Source organism: Hylaeus volcanicus, chromosome 5 (genome assembly GCF_026283585.1).
Source record: "Hylaeus volcanicus isolate JK05 chromosome 5, UHH_iyHylVolc1.0_haploid, whole genome shotgun sequence".
Classification (NCBI taxonomy): Eukaryota; Metazoa; Arthropoda; class Insecta; order Hymenoptera; family Colletidae; genus Hylaeus; species Hylaeus volcanicus.
The window spans coordinates 6,516,394-6,535,838 of record NC_071980.1 but is presented as its reverse complement, the minus strand read 5'-3'; the positions used below and the strand labels follow the sequence as shown (position 1 = coordinate 6,535,838).

The 19,445-nt window shown below is 40.0% G+C and overlaps 1 protein-coding gene across 10 annotated transcripts in view; it reads left to right on the top strand.

Annotated features, from left to right (window-relative positions):
- The window catches only part of LOC128877084 (cationic amino acid transporter 2), a 54,532-nt gene that overhangs the window by 1,163 nt on the left and 33,924 nt on the right, over positions 1–19,445 (top strand). For 4 of the 10 annotated variants that reach the window (XM_054124069.1, XM_054124078.1, XM_054124076.1 and 1 more), the window contains exons 3-5: positions 39–3,312; positions 3,379–5,254; positions 19,068–19,216. In XM_054124069.1, coding sequence (XP_053980044.1) covers positions 19,073–19,216 — 144 coding nt within the window. In that variant the 5' untranslated portion in view covers positions 39–3,312; positions 3,379–5,254; positions 19,068–19,072. The remainder of the gene's footprint in view (positions 1–38; positions 3,313–3,378; positions 5,255–19,067; positions 19,217–19,445) is intronic. The other 6 variants (XM_054124075.1, XM_054124072.1, XM_054124073.1 and 3 more) reach the window with 6 other exon arrangements.

The following is a 19,445-nucleotide window of genomic DNA, read 5'->3' as shown; positions in this document are numbered from 1 at the left end:
TTGGTTTTTTTTGACATCGCAATTATAATTCAATGCAGGTACTCTCCGAAGGAGTCATGTCCGGAAAGCACCTACGTGAGACGGAAGGTTAACCTAACCCGCCTCCTGCACCATGTTCAAATATAGACAAGATAGGAATCTCGCGATAATTCTACCTCACACGTACCGGCCGGTGATACCACTTCTTAGGAGATGAGGTAGGAATTATTTTCACTACAAACTTGAGCATTGTTCCACCGATGGCGCCACTGATACAAATTCTTAAGATTACTCGCTCACTTAGCGGCTTAGTGAGCGGCGGCATTTATGGATGCACCCAATTAATCGAATGTTACAAATTCGAACTATTTACGTGAAGTTATATATAAACATATAATTAGATGAATTTGATAATTAGATAAAAAGCAGGTAAATTATTTCAGGGTATATATAGACACTAATATTAAAAGTTTTAACAGAAGTATCGAGTCTATATCTTACTATGTAGCGAGCAGGTGCATCCACCGTGCAGATAATATCTCTGTGGTTTTACGTACAGCGTCGTACAGTCCCGTTCTGACGTAACATCGTTACGTCAGAACCTAACTGTAGCACGCAAAAGGGATAGTACGCGTGGGTGTACTGGACGGATGAATACAGAGGGGGGCAGGGAAACGCATGGAGAAGGTGGAACGTCAATAGGAGAATTCTTTGGGTGCAGGGTGGGGAAGATCGTGCGAAAAGAGGGGCGAACGTAGGAGTTTGCGATCAAAGAGGGATGGAACCAGGGCCGTAGCAATCGGGGCACCATCGCGTATATAATACTTTTACATGAGGATATATGTGAGCAAAAAAGAAATTAGGCGTCCTCGGAAATTGAAAATAATATTTACTGCGCATAAAACTTCAACAACGATGTTTTCGAGAACTGTGCCTTAGCGCATCTATTTTTACCAGAAGAATTTAAATTAAATTTTTTAAGGTAAAAGCTTTTCTTCGTAAAAGTGCAAAAACAAAATGTTTTCCGCGAAGAAAAGTATAAGTTCGAATGAAGAAATAGAGAATTTTCAATAATGGAAGTTAAGAGACAGAGGCAGGAAGAGAGGGAGAGATTTGAAGTTATTTAAGAAAGGAGAAATGTTAAAATTTTACTATAAGATATGAAAGTATAAATACTAAAGTTACACTTAAATATGAAAGCATGAAGTGTCAAAGTTACACTTAAACACGAAGGAAATCCTCCACCCTTCAAAAAATAAATTCCAAGAAACTTTCGAAGCTTTTTGTACCCATTCGACCATGTCTCTAACTTCAGGAGAGTTGAGTTATAGCACCCGGTAAACTATAACGACTAGACAACCCTTGTTTTTACGACTCCATAGCCTTTTATTAGACAAGATTCTTCAGCATCCCTTGTTTTCTCTTTACGACTACGGTACTGCCGCGAACGACACGCTGGGGGTGAAAGCCAGCGTAAGTACAGCCAGTTATGTTTGCCTCGCATAGTTTTCGGGGGTGTTTCACGTGGAGATCTCCGGGACAGAATAATTCAAGGCATTTACTATAATAGCCACGGTGAAAATTATCGATCGATGTTTCCCTGACAGCGAACGTTTCGTTGCTGGAACGTGCCCCACCTGAATTAACAACCTCGTTCCCCTGCGACCAGTACAAACAGGAGGACGATTTAACTTCTATGTTTCAATCTACTTTTCAAATATCGCAGATTTTCATTTAGGGAAAATGGAGGAAAATCAATATTCCAGTTGGGGGGGGGGGGGGGGTCAGGGAATGACCCAAGAGAGGATTTTAATTATAAATAAGTATTAACAGAGAACAATAGAAGCTATTTAAGCTTCATTGAAGCTCATAAAACCTCACCAAACCTCAATTGTATCGAAGAATAGGGTAGGATTGTATCCATTCGAATATCTACGGTGTTCTGATGAATTATTTTTTAGATATACACAGCAAAATATAGATAATATGTACATAAATACAAACAAATATACATAATTCGTCCTAAAATTAATTGTTATCAATGGGTGATTTAATTTAATTAATTCAATTAAACCTAACAGGTTTCAATTTATCAAGACCTAACCCAGAAATATTCCCAAGTATTGCTAGCAGTTAACCTATCAAAGTAAGCTTAAATTTCCTCTGGAAGGCGAACAATTCCACTTAATTTCTGCACGAGCCAGCCAATGCTCGTCGTTAAATCATCCGGAATCATTTGAATCGCGGAGGGTTGGTTTCACCTTTCCAACACCATTGTGCCAAGTCTCGCATCGCCTCGGTGTTCAGGAATTCCCGACTTCCGGGCTTAGGAGCCGGATCAAAACAAGTCCTGTCCATTCAACCAGGCCGGAAAGACAGACACGGTCTAGATAAACGCGTATCTAGATAGCACGTCTGCGTACAAACGTTCAGCCAGGGGTGGTTCCGATGCCACGATGCGACTGGGGTGGCCAGGACAGAGGGGATAAGCTGTCGTTGTCGTAGGGGTGGCCGTCAGGAATGTATCATTTCTAAGGTACCGTTTGTGTCGTAATCGAGTGTCCACTGAAGACAAAGGTGAAGTATCGATACAGAAACATTTCAACAAAATTGAATGAACGCCATTGGGTTATATGAGCTTAGTAACTCGAGACTACCTAAAATGGAACTACGTATAGGAAAGCTACCTAAAGCAAAGAAATGTGAAGCAGAGCTGCCTTTATTGGAGCATAGCAACTCAAAGCTGTATAAAGTTCTAAAGCTATCTAATGCTACTCAACAAAATTTCAATATCCATGTCAACTTCAAAGTGTCAGATGTCAATGTTATCGTTCAACTGACTTTTATGTACATTCCACCCGGACCCAGTGTGACGTCTCCAACGATAGTTCGATCTTGTTAGCGTCGAGGGTCCCCATGAGCAAGTGGCCAAGAAATTCCGTTTAAATGTTTTAGTGGTTCGGAAGGAATTGCAGAAGTTTGGTTAATCGATAATCGTCTGGAACCCTGGCAAGATTAAATTTGCGACCCGAATAACAATCAGATTAGGGTGATCCATAGCATGGAAATTCGTTGGTAACGAATTAACAAAAGTGGCCATTTGTCAGACGCGAGAAGTGGAAATTGTTGATGACCGGGAACGATGATCAGGAAGAGCTTCTGGTTTCTTGCTTAGCCTCAAGCTAGAGGGATGATTGATCATGGCATTCTCTTGGAGGAAACTTTCCATCCGGGGATGACGTATTTTCAACCCTGTTCTGTGATTGGTCCATGAATTAGACCGTTAGATAAATATTTGAACGAATGTTGCATTGATAGTGGAATATCGATACGGTAAAGGTCTGATATTTGAGGGTTCGTATGGAGTATTTTTGGAACATTTGTTCCTTTTTTTTTTAGTGACGTAGGAATAGTGATGGAAAGAAGGTTGGAGTCCTAGAGAAAAGGAAGAAGAAGAAGAAGAAGAAGGAACCTAGAGTACTAGAAGCCTTAAAGAAAAAGAAGAAGGCAAAAATCGCAAAGATCGCAAGATTATAAAAATATTCAGAAATTAACAAAATTTTAGAAAGGACAGGGCACCCCTGAAAGTTGTACAGAGTTGTATTTTATTGGCCACGAAAGGGGAAGCATGGCACAGCATCAACGACGAAGCCCATAGAGGGGATGGCTCAGGGGTTGCTAGTAAAGGAATTGACCAAACATAATTTTGTTCGATGTGTTCAGTTTGGTAAGTTTTGTCTGTTTGCCAATATCGTACAGTTTCATTCAATTACTAAGAATTTTGTTCAATTTTTTTGTTCATTTTGTTCAACTTTTGTTCTACTTTTGTTTGAATTTCGCCCAGTTTTATTCAATTTTGTTTAATTTCCTTCCGTCCCTCCGATTTTCATTCAGTCTTCACCAATCGGTCTCCAAATCCCGACACGTTTCAACAATCTACCCCAAACCCTTCGAACACCAATAAACCCCATATTCCCATTCCCTGAAAATTCCAACATCCTCTTCCACCTTATCCAACAAAAACAAACCACCAACCCACCGACCATCCCCTGATAACACCAGGTTCATTTCCATCGCTAACAACCAGGGTGTCCTGTCAACCGAAGGGGAGCACCTTTAAGAGTGGGAGAACCATCGGTAGTGGGAGGTTACCTCTCTCACCTTTCCGACAACCACCAAACACGACCAAGGCGTTTATGGAAGGAGCGGGAGGGGGCGTCAGTAGGGTGGGGGGCGTCAGTAGTTACCCCTCCATCATTCTCAGCAAGGACCAAGCACGACAGAGACTCCTACGGAGACCAAGAGTGGGGGTCTCCCCCTCTCGCGCTTTCCTACAAGGACCAAGCGCAAACCGAGACGCACCGCCAAGAGTGGGGGGCGTCAGTAGTGGGCGTTTGCCCCTCCGCGGCTCTCACCAAGGGGCAATCGCGCAGGGGCGGAGTGGGGGCCCCGCGGAGCGTAACTCAGCAGCACCCTTAGTGTGTGTCGCACTAAAATGTGACTCTGGCCAAGCAGTACCGGTCGCCGTGTGTGTCGTTTGAGCGTGCGAGCGAGAGCGAGAGCGAGAGAGCGAGAGAGAGAGAGAGAGAGAGAGAGAGTCGTGCGTGTCGGAATTTCTGTTAGTTTAGAAGAATCCAGGCACGTATCCAAGTGAACGGGAACGGGGTGGCCGTCGAAGAGGATCATCGCCGCAGCCAAGAGGGTGGACGACGACAGTACTGGCCCCCGTATCAGGCCAGCCGTCGTTGGGGGAGCCGAAACATATCGTCTTATCAGCGAGGAACGCCTAGTGGAGGGCAGCCATAAGTTGACCGCGAGTAGAGTAGCAGAGATCGAACCTGAAGGAGCCGACGTGCCAGAGGATCCCCATAGAGCGGAGGGTGGAACTCCTGGAGGCGAAAAGAGTGAAAGACGAGACGATGTGCGGGTCTAATTGAGCGTAGTCCGGGAACTGGTATAGTTAGTGGACACGCATAAGACGTGTGCACACACAGACGCACACAGGGGGTGAAACGTAGGTGCATTAGGCGCGTAGCGACCCAGGGAACGCGACGGGGGCTACCTGGGGTTCGTCGACGGGGTGTTGTAATCGTTATCGTCGCGGGTCGCGTTTCTACGGTTAGAGTTTGTGTGTTGAATAGGGGAGCTTGGGTGTCCACCTCGATGACTGCTCGGGATTAGTTTACTTCGTAACGTTCTACCGCGAACTGTGATTCTTTGTGCCGTGGAAGAGGAGGGGAAGGAGTGGTTACTTCGACACGGAGCAGAAAGTCAGGTAAGAATAGTATGATTCTTCGTTAATGAAATAGTCGATGATTGAGATAAAACTGGTCTTTTCAGTGTCTTTGTAGTTCCTAAATAGGAGTTCACCACTTGTACTCTGGTATTTGCTCTCAGTAGTTAATGTGGACGCTCGTTTTCGTTCGCTCACTTTTCTTTTTTTATTGTTCCAGAGGGAATCCTTAGACTTTTTCAGAGTCCACCCTTCTTTCTCGAATATTAATATGAACACCTGTTTCGATTGCCTCTTATAAAGGTCAGGAAAGTCTGTCACATTCTGTGATCGTAAATTAATATTTTCTGTCGATTTGGTATTCGGAATCTCGAGTGATTCCTTACACTTCACCAAACAGGTGTCAAATCTTTCATGATATTCCTGTCTCTTATAGAGGTCAAATGAGGTCAGATCATTTCATCCTGAAACCTGCAACAGCTGCAAATCTGTATTTCTTTTTTTATTCAAGAGGATATATCTTTCCTTATATTGATTATGAATTAGTAGTGAGTGCAGAATGTGTGTGATTATTTCAGAAATTTATATCAAAGCAATGTTGTGTGTAAAGCGACAGTGGAATAAATCTTCAAAGCTACCTAAATCAAAGCTACGTAAAGAAAAGCTATCTAAGCCGGAGAAATCTTCGATCAAACTACTTGAAAGCAAACTATGTAAAGTAAAACTAGCTATAGTAAAGCTACCTAAAACGAAGCTAGCAGAATCAAAGCTACCTAAAGCAAATATCTACTAATATCGAAGTTTTTTAAACCAAAACTACCTACCTAATAGTCTATAAAGCAAAGCTACCTAAACTAAAGCTACCTACAGGAAAGGTCATAAAACAAGTCTACCTAAGGCAAAACTATCAAAGGCAGAACTACCAAAATCGAACCCATTTCGATCAAAACCTACCCAAAATGAAACTATCTAACACAAATCTATAAAAATCGAAGTTACATAAGGTACATAAATCAAAGGTACCTACGTCAAAGCTATTTACACTTAAAATTCGTAAATCAAACCTACCTGTATCGAAGCTACCGACTTCAAAGCTACCCAACCCACCTTGCTTCCTAATCCAACCCACTTATATTGCCGCACCACCAATGTCTTATACATATGTTTCCTGCGTTTCTTGCTCGAGTAATTCACCGTTTCCATTTACGGAAATACCGTCCAGCTCTCGCGTAGAAACTTCCTCTCCTCTGGACCGTATAATCTTTGATGCTTCCACCCGCTATCGTTTCCCAGAGAAACTCTCGAGCTTCGTTGCATTATCCCCTTCCTCGTCTCGTAATATCTTTTCTCACCGCGTAATAGCCGACAGGCGTGATTTATATCGGCTGGAAAGGCGACGTAAAACTGATGTTACCCTTCGGTTGGCTGCTCGCTGAACTCTGAACTAATGGTACTCTCCCTGTATGGTTTAGACAACAGCATTCTTTGATAATTATTAGTCGGATTATTATTTATTATTACCGTTCGACTATTTACACACGTTACATAATTACTTTTTTGTCTATTCCGCTGGAAGGATGTAATATATTCTATAGGATGTTCTATAGGATGTTCTATAGGATGTTCTATAGGATGTTCTATAGGATGTTCTATAGGATATTCAATAGGATATAATATAGGATATTCAATAGGATATAATATAGGATGTATATTCAGAATTATTATAAATGTTATCGACGAGGAGGAACGGTCCAGCCAGGAAGAGCTTTTACTGTTACTACCGAGGATCTGAGTTTAAATTCTCGTAGCTTGAAGATATTTTTCATAGGAAAAATCATACAGTAATGTCATTAAATGTTACTCCTTGTACTAAGAACACATCTGAAATAAGATTTAGGAGTAAAGAAGTGCTTGGTAATAATTAAAACAATTGGATCAGTAAAAATTCTGTAATAGCAATAACAGTGTTCATTCCCTATATATTGAAGTCGCAAACAGAGCGTCCCGACAAAAGAGATTATTTCGGTTGATTGCTAGCTAGAGAAGCTGGCGAAACGACGCACAGCTGGAGACACACAATAGAATTATAATTCCGTGAGACAGAATTAATTAACTGTGAATCCTAACGGCTGACAGGGAAGCGTAAAGTAAGCGCGAGTTACGCTCGTTTCGAGAGGGCCTGGACAAATGTGAAATTATCCTGACGGTCCGGTGCCCTCTGTTCCGGGAGAAAACGTTTTGCGTTGTAGGTGAAACGAGCGAGAATAATCGCGAGAAGTTGTTACGTTGGGTGATTAACGAGAAACTGGAAAGATTAATGTGAGAATTTTTATCTATTGATTGAGAATGAAACTGACAATGAGAATCAATTTTTATGTAAAATCGAGATGTTCAATATGGAATTGAGAATTTTTATTTATTAATAAAGACCTTCAATCGAAGATTGATGATATAGATAGAATATTAAAGGTTTTAATACGAGATTCGAAATTTCAATGTAAAACTGAGAAGTTTTGTAGTTTTGTGAGTTTATATAATAACCATCCTCACCGTGTGTTACGTTTTAATAGGATCGTTCTTTTTAAAATGCAGGTTCTATTCAATTTTTGAGAAAAATTGCAGGGATACTATGCTTCTTGAAGATTGGTTTTAAACTTTGTGCTCTTGCGGAGTGGGCAATTTCTTTTTACAGAATTAGTTTTTAAACTGTACAGTCTCCTGACAAGGTATTAACGACACTTAGGGTGGTTACGTTCCGGTGGTAGTAGTCAAGATTAGATTTTGAAGAGAAAAGTTTGGAGGGTGGTACATTCTTCTGGGTTACATTGTAAAACTAATTGTTCAGTGGTGCTTGCTTCGTTTTATATTCAAATTCTCAATATCACAGATTGTAAAATTCTCAATTCCATTTTTAAATTCCCACTTTTAAATTGTTATAATTATCAATCAAAAATAGTACAATTAAAATTTTTAATTCTCAGTATATCCCATTAAATTCCTCATTCACGTATTAAAATTCTCAATCTCTATGATTCTAATATTTATTTCTAATTTCTACTGTTCACAAGATGATTCTAATGTTCACATCTATCGATGTGCAACGTTAATAAAATCAAAACATAAAAAAGAACATTTTTAATCAACTTTCCCTGGAAACATCTGGAATCCACGAACAATTTCAAAAGAAATTCCACTTGGGATGCACTTCGCCGACCTAAATTTCACTTCTGGCCGTAACAGGAATCCAATAACTGAAAAAAATCAGAAGAAGTTTTTCCAGGAAATTGCTGCATTGTCGACGATTAACGCGCGCCGCACGTGCTACTGCAGATTCCGTCGACGAGGAGGAGGCCTTACAACGTAACCCTGAACTCACGGTACATCGATCTACTGCAATGCAACGTGTTGAAACGACTAGCATGAAGCCTCCTCCGATAGGGGAAAAAAATACTAAAACCCTGCCATCAAACCTTCGCAAGCTTACGCCATTTTCTAATCTTCGGAACAGACTTTTATTGCTCCAAAAAAAACAATTAATTTTATTCAATTTTCATAATAAAGAATAATTTCAACGCTACTGTAAGAATACAATTTCTGAAAAAATCGGTTTTTGAACCTCTCAAACCATAACACCCACTTAAGCTCAGAGCTTCAACTCCAGCTCTTGGAAGTTTGCTTAGGTCTTTACAAGATTAATTTACCCTCGCTCTATCCTTGAGCTCATAATTACCCCCAACTTCAATGTCTATCCACTGCCAACTATAAAACAGAGTTCGTCTACAGGAATCTCACCTCAACCGCTCTCATTTATATAAATTTCAATATATTCGTTACGAATCCAAAGACTGGCAATTAGGATTCTCTCTGTTACAACCCCTTCGCAGTCTTTCCCTTGCATGAGCTTTAATTGCAAAACTCGCGCGAGTTTTAGTTCGCCTAACCATCTCCCGCGTTTTCGTTTCGTTGGAGGAAATTTCGCCTGATTTATGTCTTCGATAATGACTGTTCGGAGTGGCGCGTTCGTGCCAAAACTTTCAGCTCTGGTAACAACGTTTTCATTGACGCGCTTGTTCCATATACGAAATTTCCCATTCCGTTTACTCCCATTAAAACTTCCCTACCATTCCGAATTAGCGTTTCCCTCGGCGTGTCATTAATTCGTCAATTTAGTCACCGATAATTCTCCGCGTCTATGCTCCATCAAATTAATCAACTAATCGATCGGAGTTGTGACGAGAATGTTTCAAATTTTCCCAGCCAAACTTTCAGTTATACAATATATATATATATATATATATATATATATTATATATATATATTTTATATATATATTATATATATATATATATATATTATATATATATATTTTTGATATTATCGATATTATGTTTTCCCACGAATTAATTACATAAAAATTATGCAACTACCCGCAAGTGAAATTGTTCAGAATATACAGCTTCGTCCTTCGTCATTTTTATAGTAATTTTTTTTAAACGATCATCGCATTTATTTTCACCTGGTAAATTGCAGGTGGATTTTTGGTCGATTTTTCAAAAATGACGAAATCCGATTCGAAGCGGTTACACGGCTAATTTTGGACACGTTCCAAGCAGATTATCGTTTGAAACAGCTGCTTTTCACGTATCACGCTGTAATATCCGGGGACGTCGCTTTATAATCCTCCGCGATAATGCTAACTCGAGCTGAAAAATAAAATCCGTGGCGCTTTCGAGCGATATGGAATCGATAACGGATATTGTGACGAGTGATAATGCAATTACGAAGAGCTTTCATGATTGGTTTGTGTTGGAAATAAATATTCTATTAAGCTTCGTTAAATTTACCAAGTGTTTCAATGTTTTTCAGTCTTTTTTGTTCAATGGAATATTAAAAATGACTACGTTAAATATAAAATTATAAAAGTATTTAACGTAAAAATAAATTAAACGGACACCATGATGATTTTTTATTATATTAGATCGATGCAAAAATAATTTTTCAGCTGTTAAACGTGAAAATTCTCAGCTTTATTTGAGCACATTTAATTTTATATTATAGCAATATTACTTGCAATTTTACATTAAAATTCCTAATTTACATTCACAATGGGATATCAAAATTTTTAATTAAAAGATGCAAATAATACAAAAAAAAGAAAAGAAAAATCGAAGGGAAAATTATCGAAAGAAGATTTATTTTTTCAAATCAGATAGTCATTCCCGAATCCAGTGATCAAAATGGGATATTAAAATTTTCACGATGGGATATTAAAATTTTTAATTAAAAGATGCAAATAATACAAAAAAAAGAAAAGAAAAAAGAAAAATCGAAGGGAAAATTATCCAAAGAAGATTTATTTTTTCAAATCAGATAGTCATTCCCGAATCCAGTGATCAAAATGAACCTCCATCCTCAGGAAGTCCTGACACGTTGCGCCATCCTGACCATCCGTTTCCTCTTATCCAATGAATGAACCGCGATGAACCCACAGTTTTCCGTTCAGAGCTTTCGTTGAGTATAGTCTTTTCTAACTCACGCGACCTACTTCCATCACGGTGTATGCATGCAGAGTGGCAATGAATCCCCAGGCCTTTGCCACTACCTATCCTTTCCAATTGCTAATCACGTTTGCCAATCCTCCCGAGATTAGGCGATGGTCGGTGCTGTTACGCTCGTTGTTAGCTACACAGACCAACCACCCACGCGTTCCTATTATAGTCGTTAAGACACGTTTGCCGTCTCGAGATCGATAATCGTAAAAGTTTCCCTTCTGTGTTGTCCCATCTTGGAAGTTGGCTTCCAATCGCGGAACTTTAGCTGCTTGTAGTTCGTAGTTGTTTGCTGTCCTGCGTAACGCGAAGTGAAAGCTTGTACAAACTTCCTCTCACAACCTGAACACATAGTCTTCGTCCGATGGTATTTTCCATCAGTTATGGAATCGAATATTCTTGGTTAGAGAAGATCGTTAATATTGTCCTCTTGAATGGAATAGTTGACGATGTTTATAAATCTAGAAATGTCGATGTTAATATTTCTAACCAAATTATGAATGTAACAGTTGGAATCGAAGTGTCTTATCAAATCGGATAGGTTGAAGTTGAAGTCGAAATGATTTTAACGAGACAGAGATGTCGATATTGGAGTTACTTGTAGAAGTGAGAATGTTGAAGTTGAAGGTACTCGTAAAATGGGAATGTTGAATTCGCAGTATTTCTACCGAATCACAAATAGCGAGAGTTGAGATCAACGTTCGTTACCGAATCAGAATTTATGTAATTGAATTTGAAGTCGACGTTGGCATTTGTTGCCAGTTAAGGAATGTAGACGTTATTTATGTACAGTGCAACGTAGAACTTGAATTTGCTTATAAAAATGTTATTCAATTTAAACTATACAACATCTATACGTGAGATACTCGAGAAAATTATGATTGGATTCTGTGCTCGATTGAAAATTCTCGTTGGAAGAAATTCGAGGTGCTCTTCGAGTATCGGCCTGATGGCCACATTTCTAGGTTCAGGTCGTTTCCCAAGCCACATAGCGAAGGTCGACCCATGAGGTGGTTGGCCAGGCGCCAAAGGGGCCAGGATGTAACCCATCTTCGTCGGGGAATAAATTCACGGGCACGCCGGTGCTTTCGATTCAGCTGTTCCCGACATAAAGACGAACCAGCTTCCTTTATCCGATTTAATTGAATTTGACCAGGAACGCCTATCTTTCTTCTCGCTTCACAGCGACGGTAGACCTACTTTCCCAAATTGAAGCCAACGGCCGAGCAGCCATTGTCTTCTTCTTCTGCGCTACCCTCTCGAATCCTGATCTTATTGCTCCATTGATTTACCGAGGCTATTAGGTCTCTACTTCACACACGAGTATACACGTTTGTCCACGTTCATCAATCTGAATCTATCGTTTCTCCTAAAACAGTCTGTTGCAATTGTGGTGGTACAGAATAGTTGTTTTTCTTAAATCAGAAACGTTAAGGTTGAACTTAAAGTTGATATCAACGTGTTTTTACCTAAATCAAGACTGTCAAAGTTGAAATCGAAGTATCGTTTGCCAAGCCTGGAATGTCAGTGTTGAAACGAAAGTTGAAATCAACGTTTCGTATCCAATTAGGAATGGTAAAATTGACGTTGCAGTTGACGTTGGCGTTTCTTGCTAAATCAGCAATGATACAATTAAAATTAAAGTTGAAGTGTTTTTACTAATTCTGAAATGTCAGTTTCGTATCGTAGTAGTCGGGTATGTTAAAATTGAAGTTGCAGTTGACGTTGACGGCTGTTGTCAATTCGGCACTGTTAAAGTTCAAAGTTGTATTCGACGTCGAAGTTTCCTGTCAGTTTCTTTTGTTCAAAAAATTCCTTCGCGTTCTTCAGTCAGATAAAACAGGCATGCACGGCTTGCGGATCGAAGAGTATCTATCAAAGTCGAAGGCAACCGATAATTCCACACGTTCCTCGTGACTTTTGACCCGGAAACAACTCGAAATTGAATACCCTGCGCCAGAGCTCGCGTCTGCGAAGGACTACTGCTCGAACCGGAGTCCGTGCCAGCTGAATTACGGCCGACTCGCCCCTTCTTGCGGGATGAAAATTGATATTTAACAGGATATTCGTGTATCGAGCAAAGGTTGTTCGAAACCCACTTGAAATTTTGATGGAAGAGAAAAATTCTTAGACAATCACACCGTAGAGCGGGAGGAAGTGTAAGAATATAATTTTCAGAGTGCAAACACTAAAAGAGAAAGAAAATGAAGGTCTTATTCAACCATCGAGTCTAGGGGTTGTTAATAGCGATAGGAAAAATATAGAGCGAATATCGTTTAAAGTGAAATTTACTCACGCAAGTAGATTTAATTTATAGACTGTTCTTCCTATAAATAAATTTGTATAATACATTTCAATTTCAACTATAACATTCCCGATTTCGTACAAACACTTCAACTTCAACATCTACGTTCCTCTCGTGGTTACAATTCGTCAACTTTAACATTCCGGATTTGGCAAGACGCATCTTTTAAAAGTTGAACAAGAAAACACATTCCCATAAACGGACAAAGTTCGCAGTCCACTCATAAATATTCACAAGAACATTTGATTGGAAATAATTCTATGCAAATGCATTTCAACCGTTTAACCATCCATCAGCGTGAAACACTAAGTGAAACTACGCCAATGCAAACGTGTCGCGTTCCATTAAATTAAGCACGTCTCGCGGAATGGTAATTGCGTACGCGGTACGTAATGTTTTCTGACGCTGTCACGGTGAAACATGACCGTGTGTAATTGCGTTTTGCGTAAACACTAAGCTGTTCGGGTTGCATTTTGTACCCGTGTCGCGTGCAACTGTCCGTTTCTGAAACGTCACCCCATCGGAAGTCGGGGCGATCGTCCGGGCGACGACTGCAACTGAAAGGGTTGGAGGAATGACAATCGTGACAAACAGTCGATAAACGAACTATTTTGTGAAAAATACTGCGTCGAATCCTATGGTTTCTTTCAAAGGATTTGGAAACATATATTTGCAACGTTCATGCGACTGGTGAAAGACTGATTTTGTTTTTATTTATGAAAGTAGGAACAGTCGATAAACGAACTATTTTGTGAAAAATACTGCGTCGAATCCTATAGTTTCTTTTAAAGGATTTGGAAACATATATTTGCAACGTTCATGCGACTGGTGAGAGACTGATTTTGTTTTTATTTATGAAAGTAGGAATTCAAAATTATTTAGAAAAATAGCAGGGTGAATATCGAAGTTTTTTTTTTTAATGAAAGTAGAAACGTAGATGTAGATGTTTGTGACTCTAAAAATGTTGAATTTATTTATGGGAGTAGGAATTATTATGAAGTTAAAGTCGTTCATGAAAATAGGAATGTTGAAGTTGAAGTGGAAGCATTTTTGCCTAATCGGGATCGTACGAGTTGACGTTTTTTTCCACGTATATTCCTGCTACATCACGAGCATTTCTAGTTTCATAAACAACGATCTCTTTCGTTGTCAAAGGTTCGCTCCAGCGAAATCGTTGGTAGGATTGCATGCTTTTTGGTCCACGTGTCCAAACGGAAAAAGTTTCTTCATCCTCCCCGAATATTCAGGGGACGGATGAAAACGGCGAACAAAAATTGGGACGTCCGCGAGCCCCCCGGACGTGCTGTAAATAAATCCATACCCGTGCGATATCGTTTCTTGCAGCGGCGACCTCGTTAAACGTGTAATGGATAACCAATTCCAGTTGCTGGATTAAAGGCACCGGAGCTGAATCGAAATTGCGATCGTCGATCAGCTTAACGACCCGCGACATGCGACAGATCTCGAAAGCGTTCACAGAATTAGAAAACACCGCTCGAGTTGGTCCATCCAGTAAACTCCGATTTGTCATTCTATTTCTACAAGCAGTTTCGACATCAACTTCGCCATTTCTGATTTCGTACAAAACTTCGACTTCAACATTCCCGTAGAAATATCTTCAGCTATTACATTCCTACATTCATAAGTACCTTCAACTTAATTCAGGATATTCGACGTAAGAAAAAGGAAATGGCCACACAGAGAAATAAACAAATACATGAAATAAAAAAAAAGAACAAAACAAGTAGACCCTCCCTGAAAGTTCAATTGACTTTAATTAGTGCTTCTAAAATTTCTTGCGAATCTACATCGTTACTAGAAAGCAAAACCCTTTCCAGAAAATTCTTACAACCCTCCCTCCCTCCCTCTCCTCCTCCCTTCTTTCGCAATTCAGTTCGAGTTCCATAGAACAGTTCGAGTCTACGAATCCTACAGAACCATCCACGACCTACAACAACAAACTCTATTAACCAACCCGACAATACCAGATAAGTCTTTGGAAATTGGAGAAACCGAGCTATAAAACGAGCCACCAGGGAACAATTACTCGATCAGCGCGGGAGGAATTGGAGATTTTTTTTTTCCTAGAGAGGTGCTTCGTTGGGCGGCCAATCGCAGCCGCAGGCTTTGAATGCAGTTCCAAGCCTGGCTGTTCCGCCATCGGGACAAAAGATATTTCCGTCTCCCAAGCAGCGTTTGATCTTGCCCGGGGCAGCCATAACCGGGAACAATGCCGAGTTTTCGCCGCTACGGTCCACGCCATTCCGTTGATTTCTTCCATTTCTTCGAAGCATCCCCTTCGCGAGGGTTGAACGGCACGAAAGTATGGTGCTGTTTTCGTTTCTTCTGGTCATTCGCGTGGAACTTGGGGAACAACTGTTTATCACTGTGGGAATATTTTTTTTTTTCTTTTACAAGTATCAAAGAACACACTATCGTTTTCGTATATAATTGTTAGAATAATTCATTTCGTATATCGTCACAGAGATATCGAAAGCTACAGAGGTGAAAAGTATTTTGTAGGAACGAAGATGAAAGAGCGGAGAGAATTAAAGCGAAACGAAGCTTCCGGTAGCTGATATTTCGCGGTTATCAGCCTTTGAAACGTTCATGCGTGACTGTTGAATGGACCCGTTAGCGTCACGCTCGTTTTACCTCGCTTCTTGTTAGCGATCGAGCCCGGTAACAAGCACGATTCAACACCGTTCGAGACTATCGATCTCACGGAAATCAACGTGCTCGTACGGCCTCGGGTTTGCGTATTTTTAGCGTCTGAATGACTTTACCTGGACGTCCCGAAACAGCTTTTCTTGGAGTCTGACATTTTAGAGACCCTTGTCGAGTGTTCCACGCGCGACCCTTGCGCGAGTAGCGACAGATTGGAGCGCGTAGTAACGCGACAGAACAAAAATTATATTTTTCTTTGGTTTTTCTAGGAGTAATTGCAGTTATGCATACAGCACAGGTACGCGTATTAATATATTGAAAAATTACAATTAAACACGTGGAAGGCATATTGTACTATGTCATATTTAATATTTTGACATGTTGGAATTTAAGTATTATTTCTTCAGGTATTACTGTTTAATATGATTTCAATTTCACTTATGACAATTATCTTACTTATATTTATGAATATATTTATTTATCATGTATGTGTATACTAATATTAAATATGTATATTTGAATTCATAAATATATATAAATATTAAGAGTCGAAATCATATGCAATAATAATATCCGAATATATTACAAAATTTCTTTTCTCTTAAATTCTTATAATCTCGTTATTATTATAATTTTCACTTCAATCGGATACGAAAGAAATACAGGCTTTCTCTTCCGGTCGACAAGCCGGTAGTCTAGGGTCTGGCGATTTTCTCAGGTGCGGGTTTTTCTCCTCGTTTTTTTTTCTTCGTCGTTACTTCTCCACCCAGTCGGAATTTTCACGGGGTAAGATAAGAGCGGCGCGCGAAACGCAATCAAAATTAAAATTATAATTAAACACAACCGGGGAATATTCAGGGTTGCGAGAACGTTTCGTAATTTTACAGCTCATGGAACACGGCGGGTTTATGCATGCATACGACCGCGCAGAAAATAATCGCGTTAGTCGAGTTTCCGCCCGCGCCGTACGGGGTTCTGAACGTGATTTTCTGGTTATGCGGTAACGAGCCACAAAAATGGCTCGTCAGTATGCGCCGTCTCGTTGTCCCATTCGCCCTCGAGTTTTCTCGATAACAGGCACGTACGTGGATCTATTTGCTCGAGTATACTTTGAGGATTTTGTGAAAAGCCGAATGACAGCCTGGACGTGTTGATATTTCTTTCCATTATTTCGGTCTCTAGGATTTTATGCATGCAGGACGATCCCTATTTCGACGATTTTTCAAATATACGTTACGTAACCCCACAGATACCTCGCAAATACGTAACAAAAAATTTCTGCAAAATTTGACCTCTCAATTTTAACATTAACACGTGGCTCATACCTTCGAGAGTTTTATATAAGAAAATAGCACATGGAATGTTTTCAATCGGTTTCAGCTTTCTTGAGCTGTGCTCAGTTTCTTTCATTCTTTCAATTTTACTTTCAATTTTCTTCAATTTCTTTTGTTTTCATTTCTTCCAGATTTCTTTATTTTTCTTGTCACAATTTTCATCGCTCTTTCCCACCTGTGCTTCTCAATATTTATTAAAATTTCCACATTTTATTAAACTTTCACCAGTGCGATCTCTCGAAACTCGCGAAATTTCACTGACATTAAAACGCGACGCTCCGCTTGCCAAGAATTGTCGCAAACGCAATAAAAAAACAAAAGGAATGCGTGCTCGCGAAAGAAGAGGGGTTGTAAAATCGCTTATCGATGCATCGCAGTTTAAAATACGTCCGGGAGTAGTCGAGGCACCGCCGATGGCTCTCACGACGGCGCTCTCGAGAGGGGAGGAATATTTCTGCTTAATGTTATGCAAATTTTATTCGACTTTGGCGCGCCCCCGTCGCCAAGAATTTTTTCTCCCCATCCCTGGACGCGCGATCGAGTATTTCAACCCCCCCCCGGAGCGTGCAAACCCCTGAAGAAACACAGACCAGCGGAAGTTTCAACGGCGCCAGGGATCGGCGCGATCCTCCGTGGAGATTCCAGGTCTCAACCCCTTCCCTCGATCCCCCCCGTATCGTTGCGAGGGGTGGGATAGGGTGGATTGTGAGTGGTAAATTACGCGTATCACGTTGGCAATTCAAATATAACTGGGTGGCGAGCAAGTTTCCCCGGCACTTTCTGCTTGGGAATCGAGTTAAATGAAAATCCGCAAACGGTGGAGGCGTACTAATGAAACGCTGGAAGTTATTACATTTTTGGCATTGACAAATAAATTAATGGATGGTTTCGGGTGGTTTGGGGAGTGAAAAGGTAGCCACTTTGGAGAGCTCGTTTACATTTGGGGGTAAAAAGAAATGAATTCAAGCGATGCTGGTCCGTTTTGAGGGGGACAGGATCTGAAGTTATCTTTTTCAATTTTCTTTCGATCTTCTTCGGTGTTCTTCATTTTTTCCAAGTTTTCTCGAAATATGAATCTAGGAAGTGCATATCGTAACACAGTTAACTTAATTAGATCATCCATTTTTCGATTCCACGTTTAATTTCTAACACAAGCACACCGTCAATAAATTATATAGATCCTCGAGAATTGAATTTTGTTTATTTTCCCCTTGGTTTTCGTTCGCCTGAATTTGTATGAGCACCGAAACGCCAATGTATATTTTATACGGGCAGTAGAGTGTTCCGTTGAGTGATCAGACAATATTAAGCTATTCCATTAGCAGGTAATTTTCGTCCAAGCCGGAGCTACTTCTTCGGCCGAGGGTTCTCCGAATAATTTATTCGAGCGAAGCTACGGGTGCTTTTCGGGATAGAATTTTCGTTGTGACCGATTATCCCTTGGAATAATCCCATCTTCTGGAACATCTGCGACCTTTCTTCGAACATATTTCTTATTCCCATAATCTCTTTCCCTCCACTCCTAAAATCATTTCTTTTCTTTATAAAAATGTCCTCTTTATATTTTCATTAATTTTTGAGTCTTGAAAATATCGCAGCAAAATGTTTGCCATAATTTATGAGACACCCTGTGTAAGAGGGATGAATTTCTGTGACTGGCACTGTAGCGTCTGGCTATTTCCATCCTCATTCTACTGATTGTACATATTTTCGTCGAATTTACTCGCGTCCGACTCTGTCCGGACTTACACTACTTATAAATATCTGACCTCGTGCAGAGTTATTATCCTCGACAAGTATAATCAAACGCGGTATTTTACGTAGAGACATGCGACTACAGACAGATTTACTATGTCCATTGATCGTGGACTATACGAACAGGTTTATTTTATTCAATAAAAAGGAGATGAATAAATAAAAATAGTTTCGAGGAATAATTATGTTAACGTTATGAAAATATATTTCTTTGCTTACGGTATTTGTGATTTTTGTTGTTTTAGGAAAAATGAAGCTGGAATTGGATAGGGAGAAGGGCCTGGAGCTCATTGGGAAGTTCATTCGAACGAAGAATGTGGAGAGTCTTCAGGGTGACCAGGGGAAGGCTGGACCCGAGCCACTTCATCCGACTGACTCCAAGCAGAAATTACAGGTAAATATAGCTTTCTGTGCGTAGTATATTTCTATTTGGAAATTGTTAATTAATTGGCGTGATGTAGTGGTTTTGCAAAAAATAAAAGTCTCAAAGCATTCATGAAAGTTTGTAATTTTACATGAAACATTTCAGTTTCGCATTAATACACTATCATATTTAAATTATCAATAACATTGATATTAAAATTCTGAACTATAACATAAAAATCGTGTCGCATTACAAAATA